The 22,607-nt window shown below is 41.7% G+C and overlaps 1 protein-coding gene across 1 annotated transcript in view; it reads left to right on the top strand.

The window, feature by feature from the left end:
• The window catches only part of Rpn1 (regulatory particle non-ATPase 1), a 43,922-nt gene extending 28,895 nt beyond the window's left edge, over positions 1 to 15,027 (top strand). The window contains exons 10-15 of the mRNA XM_076192282.1: positions 2,440 to 2,561; positions 5,266 to 5,446; positions 6,758 to 7,010; positions 13,618 to 13,823; positions 14,190 to 14,308; positions 14,595 to 15,027. Of these exons, the coding sequence (XP_076048397.1) occupies positions 2,440 to 2,561; positions 5,266 to 5,446; positions 6,758 to 7,010; positions 13,618 to 13,823; positions 14,190 to 14,308; positions 14,595 to 14,777 (1,064 nt within the window). The 3' untranslated portion in view covers positions 14,778 to 15,027. The remainder of the gene's footprint in view (positions 1 to 2,439; positions 2,562 to 5,265; positions 5,447 to 6,757; positions 7,011 to 13,617; positions 13,824 to 14,189; positions 14,309 to 14,594) is intronic.
• Positions 15,028 to 22,607: the final 7,580 nt, after the last annotated feature.

Here is a 22,607-nt window from a genome sequence, read left to right on the forward strand (position 1 = left end):
AGAGGGTAAAGTGCCAGAGGACTGGAGGAGTGCCTGTATAGTTCCACTATACAAGGGAAAAGGGGACAAGTGTGAGTGTAGTAGTTTTAGAGGGATCACTTTGTTGAGTGTAGTTGGGAAGGCTTATGGGATGGTTTTGATCGAGACAATTAGGAGAGGAACGGAGGGAATAAATGGTGAAGAACAGTGTGAGTTTAGGACAGGCAGTGGTTGTGTGGATCAGATTTTTGTTGTAAGGCAGATATGTGAGAAAGCCTTAGGAAAAGGTAAGGATGTATTTTGGGCCTTAATACATACATACATTCATATACCAAGGCTTTTTCCCCCTTTCAAGGGAGGTAGCCAAAAAGAAAAAGGCATAAAATCATTCCCACCCATTTCATCCCTAAATACACTCCACTCCCTTCCACCCTTCCTCTTATCATAGCACCTCCGAGGCAGTGTCACAAGTCACTGGATTTAGAAAAGGCTTATAACAATACACAGGAAGGCACTGTAGGAGGAATTGCAGGTACATGGGATAGGAGGGAAGCTGTTAAGAGCAGTCAGGAATTTTTATGAGGGTAGTAGAGTCTTGTGTTAGAATTAGAAATGGAGAGGGTGAGTGAGTTGAGGTGAAGGTGGGACTCTGCCAGGGATGTGTCATGGATGGGGTGGTGCAAGAGGTAAATGCAAGGGTAACAGGCTAGAGATTGGAGATGGTTAAAAAAATGGAGAAAAGTGGGAGATAAGCCAGCTGTTGTCTTCTGATAACACTGCTCTTGTAGCAAGGTCAGGGGAGGGATTAAGGAAGTTAGTGACAGTTTGGGAAGGTGTGCAAAAGAAGGAAGTTGAAGATAAATGTGGGTAAAAGTAAGGTGATGAGATGCACAAGGGGAGGATGGCAGTAAATTGGAAGTGAGTGTTACCCACTTCAGTACAGTGACGCCTACTTAAGCGTCATGAGGCATGAGTGGGTACGTGAGGATGCCAGCACCAATTAGTGCCTTGATTATATATTTTTTGTAGTTTTATATGAGTTAACCCTGGATTCTGTGAATTGTTTCGATCATGCTTTCTGTGTTTATCATTACATACATATACCATAGGCTTTTTCCCTCTTACAAGGGAGGCTGCCAAAAACAAAGGTATAAAAACCACTCCCACCTATTCCATCCCTATATACTCCACTCCCATCCACCCCCTTCCCTCTCTCTTATCTTGGCTCCTCCTGAATGATGGGTCATCCCTACATCTCCCCCACTGCCCTGGGTCGGAAGCAGTGTCGCAAGACACAGTATAACTCAGGTTAAAAGAAAACAAGTAATACAGCAGACTTTATATTTTATAATGCGATTAGTGTAACACTTTATACATATGGCAGCCGATGCTACACATGAGAATTTGACTTGTACTGAGGAAGTTGATAGCTTTAGATACTTGGGGGGTGAATGTGGCGGGAAAAGGAGGAGTGGAGGTAGAGGTAGAAAGTAGATTGAGAGAAGCAAGTACAGTATATGCCTTGGGGGATTAAAAAGTGTAATGAGATATATTTGGAAATGGATGCTAAAAGGAGATTGTATGAAGGGGTGATTGTGTTGACAGCACTGTATGGGACAGAAACATGGAACATAAGAGAGGAATAGAGGAAGAGTTTAAATGTGTATGGTAGGGGTTACTAGGTTGGATAGAGTGAGAAACAAGGAAATGAGGAGAGTGGGGGTAGAAAGGGAGTTGGGATATAGGGTTGATGAAAGAGTATTGGAATGGTTTGGACACATGGAAAGATTGAGTGAAGAAAGATTAGTAAAAGAGGTGTGGAAGGCAGAGGTAGGAGTGAACATTAGGGGGTGACCAAGGATGAGATGGATGGATGGGGTAAAAGGGGCATTTGGAAAGAGGGTGATGTCTGTTGAGGAAGGATGGGAGAAGACAGAAGAGGGGTGAGTGGAGAACGGTTGTGTATGGATGATGCTGTGATGCATGAAAGGGAGTGGGTGGGGGATGAGGGAGTATGTGTGAATGATATTTTGATGCAGCCCAAAGGGATTTCTCCCCATCTTTTCTTTGTCTGCATGATGGGACGGAGAGGGGGGTTACCAATTAAATAAAGCGGACTTGCTGTGGATATGCTGTATCTTGCTGCATTGCTTCTGACCCAGGGTAGTGGGTGAGATGCAGGGATGACCCATCATCCAGGAGGAGACAAGATAAGAGGGATGGTGAATGGGAATGGAATATGTGGGGATGAAATGGGTGCGAGTGGATTTACGCATTTTCACTTTGGCTACCTTCTTTGTAAGTGGGGAAAAGCCCTTGGTATATGTATATATGTAACACATCTGCTAAAACTGACAGTCATAGGGATGTATACATAAAAACAGATTCAAAATTTTTATTGGTATAGATAAAAATGTTCTTTTTGTCAGTTCATTTTACTACTTGTATTTGCTTTCTCAGGTTGCCAAGACAAATGTGAAGTGCTAATTTCTGTTGTTGAGACTTTGCCACCACCATTCCGTCAGATGACATCAACTTTGATAGAAGTTTGTGCTTATGCAGGCTCTGGTAATGTCTTGAAGGTGAGTTAAGTTGCCCAATTCTTTTTTAAAATATCATCAGTTATTTGGGAGCATACTCAGAGTATGCAAGCTCTTGTACATTCTTCCTGCTTATTACAAACAGCTCTCAGGAGCTTCATTTGACATTTGAGTCTTGTGGGTATCCTTATGATTTTGTCAACCCAGTGTTGTCACTTGGGGAGGTAACCTTATTAGTGGAATCACCATCAGGTAAACATGCCACATTCCTATATAACCAGAGTTAATGTTTACAAGTTATATTGGTAATGGGCCTAGATTGAATCTCACAGAATGGTCTCTGGTTTGAAATGAAGTCATTCCAGTGATACCTAATGATTCTTCAGAGGCACTTGTCACCAAAGACACCTTTTTACATCAACATTCATTGGCCATGTCACACTGCAGTACAACTAGACAGGGAGCAAAATTTTTTCATTCATTTCTCTTATCTTTCTTTTCGGTATGTGTTCTTCCTGCCATCCTGTCGCTATATCAGATTTTCTTGTGTCTGTTGTTTCTTTCATCAACATATCTTTATTTCTCTGTAAACCTTTTTCTTTTTCTACATCTATTTCTTGTTTTTGGTGCTCCATTATTTTGTGCTGTGTTTTGCTGTATTGCTTCTGATCCTGGGCAGTGGGTGGGATATAAGGATGACCCATCATCCATGAGGAGCTATGATTAGAGGGAGGAAAGGGTGGTGGATGGGAATGAAGTGAGAGGGAGTGGGTATATGCCTTTTGACTTGGCTACCTCTCTGGTAAGGGGAAAAAAGCCCTTCGTATATAGAGAGATATTTTTTTTCTTTTGCATTTATTCCTCTTCCAGCTTTAACCACCCTTTTGGCCCTTTCTAATTTTGGTTTCTTCATTTTCACTTTATATTATCTTCTTTTTTCTTTTCCTTGTTTGATTTGTTATAACCAAGAGTGGTGGAGGGGAATGAAGTGAGAGGGAGTGGGTATATGCCTTTTGACTTGGCTACCTCTATGGTAAGGGGGAAAAAGCCCTTCGTATATAGATAGATAAATTTTCTCTTTTGCATTTATTCCTCTTCCAGCTTTAACCACCCTTTTGGTCCTTTCTAATTTTGGTTTCTTCATTTTCACTTTATATTATCTTCTTTTTTCTTTTCCTTGTTTGATTTGTTATAACCAAGAGTGGTGGGTGAGAGTGGGTGTGTGCATATGACCTGGCTACCTCCCTTATAAGGGGAAGAAGCCCTCAGTATATAGATAGAATTTTTTATAATCCTTTACTTCTTCTAAATCCAATTTGAGTTGTTCGTTCATAATTATGGTAATGTGTGGTATAGGTTGTTAGATGTTTAGAGTATTATTATTATCATTATCCCCCCTCCCCCCAATTCTATAGGTGGTGCTTGTGAAATGTATTGTGTAGTTGTTTCAGCCCTGCCAATCCTATTTCCCCCTCCTTGAAAATTGCCACTGTCACCCAGGCCTTGAGATTACTGGTAGCAAGCTCTTGGCTATGAATTTAAGGGCTGTGGATTCACCGCTCAGTATGGTAACAGAAGTTTGAGCTTTAAGTCTCTTGAAGTGTTGCCACCCACCATGAACATTAGCCTATCTTTAGCAGCTGCTTTAGATCCTGGCATTGTCTTCTCTTTTTGGTCGAAATAGGCGCTCTCTCTCTCTCTCTCTCTCTCTCTCTCTCTCTCTCTCTCTCTCTCTCTCTCTCTCTCTCTCTCTCTCTCTCTCTCTCTCTCTCTCTCTCTCTCTCTCTCTCTCTCTCTCTCTCTCTCTCTCTCTCTCTCTCTCTCTCTCTCTCTCTCTCTCTCTCTCTCTCTCTCTCTCTCTCTCTCTCTCTCTCTCTCTCTCTCTCTCTCTCTCTCTCTCTCTCTCTCTCTCTCTCTCTCTCTCTCTCTCTCTCTCTCTCTCTCTCTCTCTCTCTCTCTCTCTCTCTCTCTCTCTCTCTCTCTCTCTCTCTCTCTCTCTCTCTCTCTCTCTCTCTCTCTCTCTCTCTCTCTCTCTCTCTCTCTCTCTCTCCTTTTCAATTTATTTCTTTAGGATAATGAATTTTTTCTGCCTCTTTGTCTGTGCTTGCTGACTCACTGCTAATTGCAATGCAATGTGATGGAAATTTGTATGTTTATGTCGATGAAACCACCTGTAACTTGCAGTAAAAGTTTCATATGCAGCATTTTCTCCAGCCTTAGTTTTTAAGATATTGAAGATGAAAGCCCTTTCCTGAATCAACATGAGGCTAAGCATTACCTTCCTTTGTCTCATGTTCCAGCCACATTGTAAGAAGCTTTTCCATTAGTTTCCCACTTCTCTTGCTAATTATCTTCAGTTGCATAGGCACAATATTTTTCACATGTTTCAGAATTCTTTTTGTTTTTGTAGAACATTCCGATTGTAGAAGGGTTCATATTGTAAGAGTGTGTTATGTACACAATTTTCTCTCCACCATTGAGTCTTTATTATCACCACAATCATGTCCATCATTTTTTTACCACTGCCGCTAAGATAAGAGGGAGGGTGGAGGGGGGTGGAGTGTATTTAGGGATGGAATGGGTGGGAATGATTTTATGCCTTTTTCTTCGGATACCTCCCTTGTAAGGGGGAAAAAGCCTTGGTATATGTATGTGTGTATGTAGTATCATCACCAACCATGATGGATAATGGATGCATAGAATATTGTATTTTGCAATAAAAACAAAATAAACTTTGATCTGACAGGTGCAAGAGATGCTCCACATCTGCACTGACCATTATGACCAAGAAGAAACAAAACAGAAAGAAAAGAAGGAAAAGGAGAAAAAAGAGGATAAAAAGGAGGAAAAGGACAAGAAAGAAGACAAAGAGAAGACTGAGGACAAAGAAGTAGATTTGTCTTCGCAGCAGGCTGTAGCAGTTTTAGGTATAAATATTTTTATCTCTATATTTTATTTTATCCCTGTCTGGGTTATTGGCTGCATGTCATTGTGTAACCAAAGGTGCTCAGTAGCGTGCTGCTGATACTTTAGGGATATGGGGCGCCTCTATGGACCAGAGCCTCGCATCATTTTGTCTGTGGTAGAGGAAGTCTCTATTCATAGAGAAATGATGATACTTTATTATACTGTGACTGTCCGTCCAAATGACAATATTTATTGGCAGTTCATTGGAACTGGGATGTGTCAAATATTTTTTTAAACAAATCCTCATTTCTGTTTAATTTCTGCCACATATATTCACAGAGATACGAGTGTAATTGGCAAATGTGGAATGAATGGCTGAAATGTCTAGGTAAAGTCATTGGTGGGTAAAGTCATCAGTGGCTGGAACTTGGATTACACATTCATCTATTTTTTTCCATTACTCCATTTTTCTAGACTCAACTTGGTCTATTAGTTTACTTTTTTGTTAAGCTCCATTCAGTCAATCAGTCATGTTATTACTGTAATGCAGTCACCCTTCTGTAGAACAATGGTATCTTGCATCAATAATTACTTTAAGATAAAGTGGACATGCAATGGTATTCACAGGGGATAAGATTTATTGTGATCATGGTGTTTCAAAAGTAGTTCATATCTACTTCAGAATGGCTTCAAAAATGCTTTGAAAATGCTAAAATCTGGGAGCTTCCCGGGCCTTTGCCCCCTTGACCCTCAGTCAATCTTCCTCATGTTTTGCAAATAGCCGTTATCACCCCTGCATTGGGAAAGAAAGGGAGAAAACAAAAGATAGGGGTGAGTGGAGAATGGTTGTGTATGGATGATGCTGTGATGTATGGAAGGGAGTGGGTGGGGCATGGGGGGTAAGGGAGTATGTGTCATTGATATTTTGATGCTGCCCAAAGGGATTTCTCACCGTCTTCTCTCTTTCTGCATGAAGAGACGGAAAGGGGGAGTCACTATTTAAATGAAGTGGCCTCATTGTGGATGTGCTGTGTCTAGCTGCATTGCTTCTGACCCAGGGTAGAGGGCAAGATGCAGGGATGACCTGTCATCTGGGAGGAGCTAAGAGAAGAGGGAGGGAGGGGTGGTGAATGGGAGTAGAGCATGTGGGGATGAAATGGGTGGGAGTGGATTTATGCCTTAGACTTTGGCTACCTCCCTTGTAAGGGGGAAAAAGCCCTTGGTATATATATGTATGTGCAATTAGCTGTTTTTTTTTTTTTTTTTTTTTTTTTTTTTTTTTACACTCGGAAACATGTCCAGAGAAAATGATAATTATCTTTCTGTTGCAGGTATTGCCCTGATTGCCATGGGTGAAGACATTGGAGCTGAAATGTCCTTCCGCACATTTGGAAACCTCCTTCGATATTGTGAACCTGTCATCCGGAGAGCAGTACCCCTTGCCCTTGGCATGATCTCTGTATCCAATCCTAAACTAAATATTTTAGACACCCTAAGCAAGTTCTCACATGACACAGATGCTGAGGTAGCTCATAATGCTATTTTTGCCATGGGTCTTGTGGGAGCAGGAACAAACAATGCCAGGTAAATACCTTGAAGTAAGGTCAAGTTGGAAACACGTTAAACATTGACTGGAGTAATATAAAAGCATCTCTATTCTTTGTAGTCAAGGTACTGATTTTCATATTTTGATGTGTGTACATGTCACTTGGAATATGGAGTTTAGGTAGACAGGGGTAGAGGAAGAGCTGGTTGGGATTGCTTGGAGAGTGCTGAGATGGTTTGGGCTTGTGGGGTAATGAGTGAGGAAAGACATGAAAGGGGGGAGTGATGCATAGACGGGAAAGGGTGAGGGATGGGGGCTGAGGGAGTATGTGTGAATGATATTTTGATACAGCCTGAAGGGATTTCTCCCCGTATTCTCTTTTTCTGCATGAGGGGACAGAGAGGGGGTTGCTGATTAAATGAAATGGCTGTGCTGTGTATGTGCTGTGTCTTGCTACATTCCTTCTGACCCAGGGGAGTGGACAAGATGCAGGGATGACCCATCATCCTGGAGGAGCCAAGAGAAGAGGGAGGGAGGTGAATGGGAGTGGATTATGTGAGAATGGAATGGGTGGGAGTGGATTTTATGCCTTTTGGTTTTTGCTACCTTCTTTGTATATACATATACCAATGCTTTTTCCCCCTTACAAGGGAGGTAGCCAAAAAGGAAAAGGCATAAAATCATTCCCACCCATTCCATCCCTGAATACACTCCACACCCCTCCACCCTCCCTCTTATCTTAGCACCTCCTGGATGACGGGTCATCCCTGCACCTTATCCACTGCCCTGGGTCAGAAGCAGTGTCGCAAGACACAGCACATCCACAGCAATGCCACCTCATTAAATCGGCGACCCCCCCTCTCCATCCCCTCATGCATAAAAGGAGAAGACGGGGAGAAATCCCTTCGGGCTGTGTCAAATTTTGCTCACACATACTACCTCACCCCCCATCCCCCCGTCCATTCCACCTCATGCATCACAACATCATCCATATACAATCATTCTCCATTCACCCGTCTTCTGTCCTCTCCCGTCCTTCCTCAACAGACATTCCCCTCTTCCCCAAAGCCCCCTTCACCCCATCCATCCACCTCATCCTAGGATGTCCCTTCATGTTCACTCACTCCACATCTGCCTTCCATACCTCTTTTACTAGTCTTTCTTCACTCATTCTTTCCATGTGTCCAAACCATCCTAATACTCTCTCATCAACCCTATCTCCCAACTCCCTTTCCACTCCTGTTCTCCTCACCTCCTCATTTCTCACTCTATCTAGCCTAGTAACCCCCATCATACTTCTCAGACACCTCATCTCAAACACATTCAAACTCCTTCTCTCTTCCTCTCTTATGTTCCATGTTTCTGCCCCATACAGTGCTGTTGGCACAATCACTCCTTCATACAGTCTCCTCTTAGCATCCATTCCCAAATGTCTATTCCTCATTACACTTTTTAATCCACCAAGGCATTTACTCGCTTCTCCCAATCTACATTCTACCTCCACCTTCACTCCACCTTTTCCTGCCACACTTGCACCCAAGTAACTAAAACTATCCACTTCCTCCAGTTGCTCTCCCTCAATGCTCACTTCCAGTCTGCTGCCACTTTCACCCCTTGTACATCTCATCACCTTACTTTTACCCACATTTATCTTCAGCTTTCTTCTATCACACACTCTCCCAAACTCTGTCACCAACTTCCTCAATCCCTCCTCCGATCCTGCCACAAGCACAGTGTCGTCCGCAAACAACAGCTGGCCCACCTCCCACTTTTCTCTATTTACTTTAACCATCTCCAATCCCTGACCCACTACCCTTGCATTTACCTCTCGCACCACCCCATCCATGTACAAGTTGAACAGCCAGGGTGACATAACGCATCCTTGACGAAGTCCCACCTTTACCTTGAACCACTCACTCTCTCCATTTCCAATACAAGTAAGGTGATGAGATGTACAAGGGGGGTGTTAGCAGCAAATTGGAAGTGAATATTAAGGGAGAGAGACTGGAGGAAGTGGATGGCTTTAGATATTTGGGTACAAATGTGGCAGGAAAGGGAGGAGTGGAGGTGGAAGTAGAATGTAGGTTGAGAGAAGCTAGTAAATGCCTTGGAGGATAAAAGTGTAATAAGAAACAGTCATTTGGGAAAGGATGCTAAGAGGAGATTGTATGAATTGATGATTGTACAGACAGCACACTATGGGGCAGAAACATAGAACATACAGGTAAGAGAGGAAGAGTTTAATTGTGTACGAGATGAAATGCCTGAGAAGTATGGTAGGGGTTACTAGGCTAGATAGAGTGAGAAACGAGGTGGTGAGGAGAGAGGGGGTGGAAAGGGAGTTGGGAGATAGGGTTGATGAAAAAGTATTGGAATGTTTTTGACACCTGGAAAGAATGAGTGAAGAAAGATTAGTAAAAGGTGTGGAAGGCAGAGGTAGAGTGAACACCGGGGGGTGACCAAAGATGAGATGGTTGGATGGGGTAAAAGGGGGCATTAGGAAAGAAGGGAATGTCTATTAAGGAAGAAAGGGAGAAGTCAAAAGATAGGGGTGAATGAAGAATGGTTGTGTATGGATGATGCTGTGATGCATGGAAGGGAGTGGGTGAGGCTTGGGGGGGGGGGTGAAGGAGTATGTGTGAATGATATTTTGATGCATCCTAAAGGGATTTCTCCCCGTCGCCTCTTTTCCTGCATGAGGGTATGGAGAGGGTGGGCTGCCAATTAAATGAAGGGCCCTTGCTATGGAAGTGTTGTGTCTTGCTACATTGCTTCTGACCCAGGGCAGTGGATGAGATGCAGAGATGACCTGTCATCCAGGAGCCAAGAAAAGGAGGGAGGGGTTGGTGAATGGGAGTGGAGTATGTGGATGAAATGGGTGGGAGTGGATTTATGATTTTGACTTTGGCTACCTCCCTTGTAAGGAGAAAAAAGCCGTTGGTATAGGTATGCATGCACAATTGAAATGATAATTGATCATAAATTAGTACTCGTAGTTAGTACAAGGTAAGTAATCTCTTAACAGAAATAAATGGAAATTTTTGACATAAATGGAGTAATAGGTGGATGTGTAGATAAGAGTGTACAAAGTAAAGATTATGTGTGTCGGATACTTCACAATTTGGCACCACCGTAGCCCCTCCCTCCAAGGAATCAAAGTCTGGAGAACAGGTTAAAAAGAAGGACATGTCACCAGGCAGCTGTTTGATACTCAAGGGAATGGTGGAGTTGCCCCATATTGCCACTGCTTTACCAAACCACCAGTCTTCAAAGCAGCTTTGAACAATGTATATACTCAATCACCTTTGAATCATTACACTGCCATAATATTCAACAAAATAATTATACATACATAAATATACCAAGGGCTTTTTCCCACTTACCAGGGAGGTTGCCAAAGTCATACATATACTATACATATACCAAAGGCTTTTCCCTCTTATATGGGAGGTAGCCAAAAAAACAAAGGCATAAAAACCACTCCCACCCATTCCATCCCCATCACACACCACTCCCCTCCACCCCTTCCACTCCCCTCCACCCCTTCCACTCCCACCCATTTCACTCCCATCCACCATCCCTCCCTCTCTTTCATCTATATCTAATGTATATTGTTACATAAGCCTAATTTTTTCTCTGTGTATGTATGTACATAATAACATACACATAGAATTAGGCATATGTAACGATATACTTAAGATAACCTCAAAGGGGTTGATCAAGTCAAAACAGACACACATGCCAAGGCTTGCTTGTATTTTTTCTGTGTATGTATATACATAATAACATACATACACATAGAATTAGGCATATGTAACAATATACATAAGATAGCCTCAAAGGGGTTGATCAAGTCAAAACAGACACCCATGCCAAGGCTCGCTTGTATTACTTTTCCCCATCTCATCACCCAGATCTTCCAAGTGGAATAGGTAGGAGTGGGTGCTTGGCTTTGACTTGGCTACCTCCTTTATAAGGGGAAAGAAGCCCATGGTGTATAGGCAGATCTCATCACCAGTGTAATGAAGCCACCTGCCCTCCCCTGCAGTGTATAAATCAAATACAATTCAGCAAGGCAAATTTCCACTACAAGGCCTAATGGCAAAAGTTGGTTTACTTCCCACCATTTAACCGTAGCATTACAGGGTCTGATGTAGAGACCAGGTACTAACCCTTTGGCACTGCACCACCTTGTGGAGGAGGGGTTGTATGTATATTACCTGTATTTATTTATATTATTTCTATGCTCTGTCATCAAAAATAACTTTTGCAACCTCAAGTGTAGTGACGGGAATTTTTGTTGCCAAGTTCTCTGTACTGTCTGCTCGAGAGATGCTAAGCATAGTGGTCCTGGAGCTGTTTTAGCTTGAAGATACGTCCGACATGATATGGAGACTGGCTGAAGAGGTGAATGCAGTCGACTCCTCAGACTGTGTCCATTGTCTCTTTCATGATGGAGGGGACAGTGGTTTTGAAAAGTGAGATTTTTTATTGAACCTGCTTTGTATCTAACAGCTTGAGAATCTTCCTCATGATGTGCAGCCCCTCTAGTGTTCAGCCAATGGCTCTCCAACATTATCGATGAGTCTGAGGCAGGTTGAAATTGCTTCTAGCCCAGCTGCCAGAGGCAGACCCTGCTGTCCACCTGTTGCCTCCTCTTCATCTCCTTCCTCCTGTGGTTCATTCTGCAAACTACCAGATATCTCCTCATCAGTCATGTAGTGGAAACCAGGCACATTAGAGTCCTGCTGCACCCAGTCCACCAGCTCCAACTCAATTTCTTCCTGTCCAGCTTGATGCATCATGTCCATCCTTGAAGTTTCAAACCCCTTTGAATCATCTTTGCCTGCTACTTGAGTTTTAGGGGTCTTAGCTTGACAGACACCTTCTTCCAAGCCTCAGCCCAGTTGAATATCGCATCTTTCACTGTGTAAACCTTGAAATTTTCTTTCGTTTTCTTGGCTCTGCAGCCAATATAGCCTGGCTCATCCATTCTGTCCTCAACCACAACATGGCCCTGCTTGAGGAGCATGTTACTGTAGTGCCTTTTGGCACTCTCAATGATGCCATGATCCATGGGCTGGATCATCAAGGTAGTGTTGGGAGGGAGGAACAGTGTCTTTATGAAAGGCTTCATCCCTCTTACGAGGTTGCCAAGTCAAAGGCACACACCCACTACCACCCATTCTACCCCCCCATCCACCACTCGTTTCCCACTCATCATAGTTCCTCATAGACAAAGGGTCATCCCTTTAGGCTGTGTCAAAATATTATCCACACACAACTCCTCCCCACTCCCACTCGCCCCACCCCCACTCGCCCCACCCCCTTCCTTCCTTGTTCAACAGACATAGAAAATAAAAAAAATGGGGAGAAAATCCCTTTGGGCTGCATCAAAATATCATCCATTCTGCACTCACCCCTATCCCCTACATCCTTTCTTGCTCAAAGTCCCTTTCACCCCATTCACCCATTATATCCTCAGTCATCCCCTCATGTTCACTCCATCCACTAAACACGCACATCCATTAAATGCAACATGCCACAAATGGTTCCATATAAAATGTACAACCCACAAATACAAGCCAGTACACCCAAAAAACTGGAGCTGTAACCAACACATGATAGAAATAGTTTTTCATAGGCCATATAATCAGTGAATATAAGTAAGATAAACTTCCTTAAGAAATAAGGTAATATAGTACATTTCAAAGTACAGGTAAACGTCGACTTACGATGGCATTAGGTTTCGATAGAGCCATCGTAAGACGATTTCATCGTAAGTCGATCCCCAATTTATGTATCACTGTTCCGTGGTCACTGTACCTAGCCTACCTGTATATTAACCACCAGAGATACTGAATATAGCCTATTAAACATGTACAGTAGTGTATTTAATTATTTTTTATCCTTTTTACCATATTCAAACACTATAATATGTATTTTCAGTACGGAACTTAAATCTCGCGGGCAGCAGCAGCCAATGCCAGCCGTACGACGTGACGTAATAATACTCGCATCATAAAATATAGTCACCGCTTATATCAATCGTTCTCTCTTTCACCCGCGAATTTTGAAAACCACAGAGAATGGGATTCAAGGTACATTTGAGAGAATGTAAAAACACAGGGGCGACTACAATAAATATAATCAAGACGCCGATATGGCAGCGTCGCGAATCCACTTGCTCCTCATGACGCCTACGTGTGCGGCACCGTATGGAAGGGGTTAAATTATCATATCGTCGTCGTCGTCGTCGTCATCGTAAAGTCGAACAATCGTAAGTCGCGGCCATCGTAAGTCGACGTTTACCTGTATTGATATTTAGTTGGAAAAATACCTACTTGGTGAACAATATGCTGTAACATGTCATTTGGTTATTTTATTTGCCCATGTGGTGGTTTGTCTACTTTCTTTATTTTATTTTTGATTTAGGAATGGAAACTCCTGTTGGTATGCATTGTCATTGTAACTTTATTGTTGGCAGATTCATTGTGATACTGTGACTTGATTCATGTTCTGACATTAAAGACTACTCGGATCAGGGACTCTTGACTGACTTGAATGTGACTTCAATTCTTACATGGATATGGTTGATTCTATTGCAGCATTGCCTGAAATATATATGTATACATTTTTTTCCAGACTAGCTGCAATGTTGCGTCAGCTAGCGCAGTATCATGCCAAGGACCCAAACAATCTGTTTATGGTGAGGTTGGCTCAGGGCCTTACTCATTTAGGAAAGGGCACTATGACCCTGTGCCCGTATCACAGTGATCGGCAGCTCATGTCTCCTGTCGCTGTTGCAGGACTACTGGCTACGTGTCTTGCCTTCTTAGATGCAAAAACATGTGAGTATTCTCTTACAAAGTGTCAGATCCTCCCCTCCTTAATATTCCCTTCTTCCTTTTTCTTTTCCTTCTTTCTCTTCCTCCTCTCTTCTCCCCTCTAATTTCCCATTCCTCAATAAATAAACCTCTTAAGTATGACATTGTTCCAAAGATAAGAACGGTAGTTATTGTCTTAAATACTAGATATTTTTTTTTTTTTTTTTTTTTTTTTTTTTTTTTTTCCATCCTCTTCTGTCCCCCTATACTTCTTCCTCCTCTTCCTCCTCCTCCTCCTCCTCCTCTTCCTCCTCTTTGTTGGAATTATTTGAAATTTTTGTATCGTCCATCACAAATATTTATTATGCTTATCTGAATTTTTTTCTGCAGTGATATTAGGTAAGAGTCATTACCTACTGTACTGCCTTGTGTCTGCCATCCAGCCAAGGATGCTAGTCACCTTTGATGAACATCTCAACCCACTACCAGTGTCCGTCAGAGTTGGTCAGGTAAGGTCTGAATAGTGTTTGGAATAATCTTTGGGGAAAACAGTGGCCACAGTATTTTAATTTTAGATAAGTTATATGAAAGTAACGAGGGAAATTAATAAAAAAAAAAAATGGAAACTTGGTTTCATCACTGTAGTTTCCTTTTCTGGCGGGAGCCACTCACCACCTGAATGTAGTTATCGTTATGTAGAATGAAATCTGTGAATTGAATCATACTTTTGAATGGGATAACTGAACAATTTTTGTTTAACTCGTCCATCTGTAATGGATATGTTTTCTTGAACAGGCTGTGGATGTGGTTGGCCAAGCTGGCAAACCCAAAACAATTACAGGGTTCCAGACCCACACAACACCTGTACTTCTGGCCTATGGAGAGCGTGCTGAGCTTGCGACGGAAGAATACATACCTGTCACACCCATCATGGAAGGATTTGTCATACTTAAAAAAAATCCGGATTATGATAATTAATATCCTTCTCATGAAGAATATTTGGGAACAAACAGGTACATTTTTAAGGGGAGTAATAGTGTTAAGTGTCAGAGTTTTTCGATGAACTAAAATTGCTATTATTTATGCTAGTGAATTTTATGGATGCTGACATAGATTATCCCCAAGGTTATTCATTTTTCTTTTTTTCTTTTATGAAAACCTTGAAGCTAGATATTGTAATAAATATTCTGTGCTCTGATGAATCTTGTAATAAATAGTGAAGAAATTATTTGGTTGTATCCTTAAGACTTGTGTATTTCTTTTAACAGTTCTGTGGGACTTGTATGTAACACTTGAACAGGAAGCAGAGACATATTTTCATTCATTTTATTGATATTTCATGGGGGACACTGGAGCAAAAAAATATGACAACACAGAATGATAATTCACTGAAGAACTGGAGTATGGACAGTGTCAGAAAGAAATAGTACAATAAACTGAGGTGGTTTGGTCATGTAATGGAAATGGATGAGAACAGATGTTGTTGTATACATCTAGAATGTATGCACTCCACTGGCACACTTCTCACAAATGTCATAAAAGTGCTAGAGGGATTTACTGTATATCGCAACTTATAGGACAACTTGTACAAAACGACCCCCATTTAAGAAAGTAGGTTTTGATCTATACATGTCATATAAGACTGCCTCAAGTTTTCAGGGGTTGGATGAGCTGTAGCCGAACTACCCCTGAATCCTCTGCTTTTTTTTCATGTTTCAGTAGCATTAAACTATCAGTTCGTAAACTTTGCAACAATTCTACAGTCTTGTATCTTTAAAATTGATCCATTTCTTTTAACCTCTTCACTCCGGGGCACATTGCACATCTGGCAGCATTAGCTGCCTGATGTGCAATGTTGCGTCATAATAATCGCATTATAAAAAATAAAGTCAGTGCTCAATCGTTCGTTCTCTTTTACCCGTGAATTTTGATAACCATAGAAAATATGATGAAGCCAGTTTAGAGAGAATGGAGGTTACGTAGGTACGACTACAATAAATATAATCAAGACGCCGACATCGGCATCATCGCGTACACACTTGCTCCTCGACGCCTACGTAGGCATCACCGTATGGAAGTGGTTAAAGAAGTTGCCAAATATTGCACTGTATGGGGCAGAAACATGGAACATAAGAGAGGAAGAGAGGAGTTTGAATGTGTTTGAGATGAGGTGTCTGAGAAGTATGATGGGGGTTACTAGGCTAGATAGAGAGAAATGAGGTGAGGAGGAGAACGGGTGGAAAGGGAGTTGGGAGATAGGGTTGATGAAAGAGTATTAGGATGGTTTGGACACATGGAAAGAATGAGTGAAAAAAGACTAGTAAAAGAGGTATGGAAGGCAGATATGGAGGGAGTGAACATGAGGGGACGTCCTAGGATGAGGTGGATGGATGGGGTGAAGGGGGAGCTTTGGGGAAGAGGGGAATGTCTGTTGAGGAAGGACGGGAGAGGACAGAAGATGGGTGAATGGCGAATGGTTGTATATGGATGATGATGTGGTGCATGAGGTGGAATGGGTGGGGGGTGAGGTAGTATGTGTGATCAAAATTTGACGCAGCCCGAAGGGATTTCTCCCCGTCTTCTCCTTTTATGCATGGGGGGACGCCGATTTAATGAAGTGGCCTTGCTGTGGATGTGCTTTGTTTTGCGACACTACCTCTGACCCAGGGCAGTGGACAAGGTGCAGGGATGACCTGTCATCCAGGAGGTGCTAAGATAAGAGGGAGGGTGGAGGGTATTCAGGGATGGAATGGGTGGGAATGATTTTATGCCTTTTTCTTTTTGGCTACCTCCCTTGTAAGGGGGAAAAAGCCTTGGTATATGTATGTATGTATACCAAATATTGTAAATTACATACTACAATACACATCAAACTTGCATGGCTGGTGGAAACACTTGTAGTGGCATCACTTAGGTATTGGTTATTTTACAGGAACTGACATGGTGTCAATCCATAATAACATCATTTACTTGAAATAGATGTACAGATGTGACATTGCTAGTATTTTCTATATTTTGTAAATTTCATCTTGCTTCATGAAACTATTGGTAGGACTGTCCTCTATTTGTTTTCACTTGTCCTGAGAGCCCTTGGCTGAGTGAAAGCTGTATGAGTGAGTGGTCTAATGAGGTAATGTAAACAGAACAAACCCTGGGACATGGCTGAACAGGTTGATTGTTTACATTTTATGTTCACCAGCTGTCGCAAATGGTGAATAGTGTCTGTCCACAAAGTTTACTGTGCTGTTATTTTGATGTAATCTTATTATTAAATCAGCTTCCCAAACTTATTAGTAGAAAATACTGAGTTGTAGAACTGTAGGATCTATGTGAGTGCTTTACACTGTTCTCCATTGACATTGGTACCACACTAAACCACAGGATGTTAAGGTTCAGATTTTATAGGAGGTGTATAAGATGATCCCTAGTTTTGGGGCAATTTTTTTTTTCTTAGGTTCAAATACCATCCTATACACCATGATATATGATAATATAAAAGCACTGCCAGAAAGATCAGTTGTAATAACAATATACATAAAGGATTTAATAAAGTTCCTAGACTTGTATGTACATCATTACATACAAGAAAAATTTAGAAAATACAAAAGGCAGCAACCAAAATGGTCCTTATAAGATGAGGAAAAATTGAAGCTGGGAATTCCTACATTTGAAGAATGAAGAAAGGTACCATAATGATAATTCAAACTGGAAACAGGTTCAGAAAAAAGGGGACAGAGGACAGAAAAGGTTATGGTAAAAAGGTGAAAAAAAACCTATTCAAAAGATGTCAAGAAGTATAGCTTTCCACATAAATTGCAGTCTTGTGGGATCAATTGAAAATATAACCCAAGCCAACACTAAGAATTCAAGGCATTGCTCCAATCCTGCATATTACAAGTAGATAATTACATACAACCATGCATAGTATATACCAGAAATTGACCTCCCCTCTCTAAGAAAGGTGAACAGGAAAGGTATGCATTCCACACTTCACCTATTCCACACCTAAAACCCATTTTTTCCCTTGTACTGTGGATAGAGTGAGAAATGAGGAGAACATGGGTGGAAAGGGAGCTGGGAGATAGGGTTGAAAGAGTATTAGGATGGTTTGGACACATGGAAAGAAAGATTAGTAAAAGAGGTGTGGAAGGAGTAAATATGAGGGGGCGTCCTACAATGAGATGGAGGGATGGGGTAAAAGGGGCATTACAAAAGAGAGGAATGTCTGTTGAGGAAGGATGGGAGAGGACAAAAGGTAGGGGTGAATGGAGGAGGGTTATGTATAAATGATGCTGTGATGCATGAGGGGGGTGAGGAAGTATGAGAAATTTGACGCAGCCTGAGGGGATTTCTCCCCATCTCCTTTTCTGATGCGGGGGGGTCGCTAAATTAATGAAGCGGCCTTGCTGTGGATGTGCTGTGTCTTGCGACACTGCTTCTGACCCAGGGCAGTGGACAGGATGCAGGGATGACCCATCATCCAGGAGGTGCCAAGATGAGAGGGAGGGAGGGGAGTGGAAGATGTAGGGGATGGAATGGGTGGGAGTGGTTTCTATGCCTTTTTCTTTTTGGCTATCCCCATGTAAGGGGGAAAAAGCCTTTGGTATATGTATGTATATATATATATATATATATATATATATATATATTTCTAAATAGAAATGTAGTAGCACATTTGTAGATAACACACAGGAACCCACAGTCGGAGAAAGAATAAACTTCGAATAAAGAATAATCCTATATTTCGGCTATCAACTGTAGCCCTCTTCAGGAAAGTACATAAGAAAGAGAACAGAGGGGACTTATAAACTACAGTAAGAAGAGATGTGGACAGTTGACCTCACTCAGACGCGGGGCTAACTGGGGTGGCGGAGGAGGGAGGGGGTGAGGAGAGGGGAGGATGTAAAGTCCGCACTAGCTTATTTATTTGTCTCCTGTTTTGGCCAATTTGTACATGGAGTATTTTGAGTGTACCCTTTTGCCCAGCATCAAACCGCCCGAAATGATTTGGCTCAGGTACGTAGACGATATCTTTTCGGCATGGGATGACAGTTGGGGCCCATTTGAAGTGTTCCATGATAAATTGAACCAATTGACCCCGAATCTTAAATTTAAAGTTGAATGGGAAGAAGGACACCAAATCCCTTTCTTGGATATTTTGTTAAGAAGAACTGATGATAATTTATTCTTTACAGTATACCGTAAGCCCACCCATTCAGGCAGTTATCTCCACTTTTTTAGCAATCACCCTGACAATGTCAAGAAAAGTGTTGCCTCTGGCCTTTTCTTGAGGGCTTTCAGGATTTGCAGTCCTCAATTTCTGGACCAAGAGATTGAGGTGATCAAATGTCAACTTGAGAAGTTGGCTTATCCACCTTGGTTTCTGGACCAAGCCCTCAGTAAGGCTAGGGCCAACCATTTTAAAACTTCCGTCCCCTCAAATTTTCACCGTTCCTTTAAGGACATTTTAAAAATTCCATTCAATAATACCATCAGTTCTTCTACTAAATTGTTTCCTCGTGAACGTCTCACTATTGCCTATCACTATCCTAACACCGTACGTATGCAAATTGTGAACGTTCAACAAAAGCCGAAGGAAGTTGAGTCACCTGGTGTTTATTGTTTGCCCTGCAAAGATTGTGATTTGGTTTACTTGGGTCAAACCGGGAGAGACTTGAACACTAGATTGGCAGAACATAAAAGGTCAATTAGGTATGGGCAGGAAAATTCGGCTGTATTTCTTCATGTTAAAAATAAGAATCATTCTTTCGACTGGGGTAAGGCCAGATTAGTGTTCAAGTCCCACTCTGGTTTCAGGAGGAAAATAGTCGAATCAGCATTAATTGAGGAATGCCCTAATATTAATATTTCTAAAGGGCAGTGGACACCTGACATTATCTCACGCGCAGCAATAAATAAGCTAGTGCGGACTTTACATCCTCCCCTCTCCTCACCCCCTCCCTCCTCCGCCACCCCAGTTAGCCCCGCGTCTGAGTGAGGTCAACTGTCCACATCTCTTCTTACTGTAGTTTATAAGTCCCCTCTGTTCTCTTTCTTATGTACTTTCCTGAAGAGGGCTACAGTTGATAGCTGAAATACTGTATAGGATTATTATTTATTCGAATTTTTTTCTTTCTCCGACTGTGGGTTCCTGTGTTATATATATATATATATATATATATATATATATATATATATATATATATATATATATATATATATATATATGAGGGGGCTTCAAAAAGTTCGTGGAAAAAGTCCATAACTAAAAACTATATGTAAGGAATTTAATTTCAATTCACCTGAACATTCTTGTACTAACGTGTTATAACGAGTTCAAACATGAACCCATAAATGCAGGTAATAATGCATCGACGTCAGTTAGAAATCAGGCACCATTCAAGCAAAATGGAATCCACCAAAATCGAGGATGCCAGGAGAAACATTAAATTCATGGTGAAACTTGGTTGGGAGAATAGACAAATCATTGACAAATGGATAAGTCGGATTAGAAGTGGAAGAAACGAAATTGAAGATTAGCCCCGCAGTGGCAGGCCATCAATGTCAGTTTGTGGGAAAAAAAATTGATGCTGTTCGCGACGTGATTGATAAGGATAGATGAATAACCATTGAATCAGTAGAGGACGCACACTAACATCTCCGTGGGTTTTGCACACACAATTCTGGTGGAGAGTTTGGGGCTAAGCATGCTTTCCACTCGATGGGTCCCTAGGTTGTTGCACCCAGATCAGCAACAAACAGTGGTAGATATTTTAATGAAAATTTTGAACAAGTGGGATGAAGACCCTGAAGCTTTTCTGCAGAGAATTGTGACAGGGGATGAAACACAGCTCTACTAATACGATCCCGAGGACAAAATTCAATCAAAGCAGTGGTTGACCATGGGTGGAAGTGGACCAGTCAAAGCAATATCCGAGGGTTCAAGTGAAAAGGTCATGGCCACTGTCTTCTGGGATGCAGAAGGGATTTTGCTGGTTGACCCATAGATCGGTCATACGAGCTCTGAGCTCTCTTCCGGAAGGGAAATAGCTCTCGATCACGAGTCCAACACGTGATCCAAAGACAAAGGTGAATACACACACACACACGCATATATATATATATATATATATATATATATATATATATATATATATATATATATATATATATATCTATATATATATATAATCAATCGGCCATCTTGAGTCCAATGCTGAACAAATGTTTCTCTCATAGCATTCCACAACTCACGGCTGTCAACTTCTGTCACGTCAATCCTGCAGACTTCTTTACCTCGTCTCTCCACCTGTCTGGTTTCCCTCTTCCACGCTTCCCATCTCGCGGCGTCCATTTAGTAACACACTTGCTCCAGCGTTTATCAATCGTTCGCTCTAACTCTACCCAATTCGACTTCCTCTCTTTTACGACATCCACAATATCTTTCACCCCAGTCTGCTTTCTCGCCAAACTTGCTCTCGGTCTCTCAGCGTTATTCCTACCACTGATCTCTCCATTCTCCCCTGTGCAGTCCTTAGCTTCGTTTCCATCGCCCTCGTCACTTCCCAAGTCTTACACCGGTAGATTACTGCTGGCAGTATGCAGTGATTATTATCTTTTTTCGTTTCAAACATATAGAGAGCCTCTCATGATCTTATATTTACCAAACATTTTCCATCCAATTGTAATACACGTTTTTATTTCATTATCATGACCTTTAGTCTCTTTCACCATCTTGCCTAAATAATTATACTTTTCAACTTCTTCAAGACTCTTACCATCGATAATAATCTCTTTATTTTCAACTTTCATGTTGAACATTACTTTGGTTTTATTCTTATTCATTTCTAAACCTACTTTGATACTTTCATTGTTCAGATCACTAAGCATGTCTTGTAAGTTTTCTGCTCTTTCTGAAAGAAGAATGATGTCATCCGCAAATCTTAGGTGATTAAAATAGTCGCCATTAATCTTCAAACCTTTCTCTTCCCAACTCAACCCTCTGAAAATCTCTTCCAAACAAGCTGTAAATAATTTCGGTGAAATTGTGTCACCCTGTCGTACTCCTTTCTCGAACTTGATCTTTTCTGTATTTTTGTGTAGTCGAATTAAGGCGGTAATTTTCACAAATATTTTCTGGCACCCTTACGATCTGTTCATTTGCACCCTGCTTGCGTACCGAGTTTAGTATTGTTATTCATTCTACTGGGTCAAATGCCTTCTCGTAATCTACAAAAGCTGAACAAAGAGGTATATTGTATTCTGTCGTTTTCTCGATTAGTTGATTCATCGCCTGCAAATGGTCTAGAGTCGAACATCTTTTTGTAAAGCATGTATATATATATATATATATATATATATATATATATATGTATATATATATATATATACATATATATATATATACATACATACATACATATACCAAGGCTTTTTCCCCCTTCCAAGGGAGGTAGCCACAAAGGGAAAGGCATAAAAACACTCCCACCCATTTCATCCCTAAATACACTCCACACCCCTCCCACCCTTCCTCTCATCTGAGCACCTCCTGGATGACGGGTCATCCCTGAACCCTGCCCACCGCCCTGGGTCAGAAGCAGTGTCGCAAGACACAGTACATCCACAGCAAGGCCGCTTCATTTAATCGGCGACCCCCCCTCTCCGTCCCCCTTTGCATATAAGGAGAGGACGGGGAGAAATCCCTTCGGGCTGCGTCAAAATTTACTCACACATACTACCCCACCCCCCCCCACCCCCCGCCCATTCCTCCTCATGCAGTCACAACATCATCCATATACAACCATTCTC

This window comes from Oratosquilla oratoria, chromosome 11, assembly GCF_046742065.1.
Source record: "Oratosquilla oratoria isolate Oo_2021 chromosome 11, ASM4674206v1, whole genome shotgun sequence".
NCBI classification, from domain to species: domain Eukaryota; kingdom Metazoa; phylum Arthropoda; class Malacostraca; order Stomatopoda; family Squillidae; genus Oratosquilla; species Oratosquilla oratoria.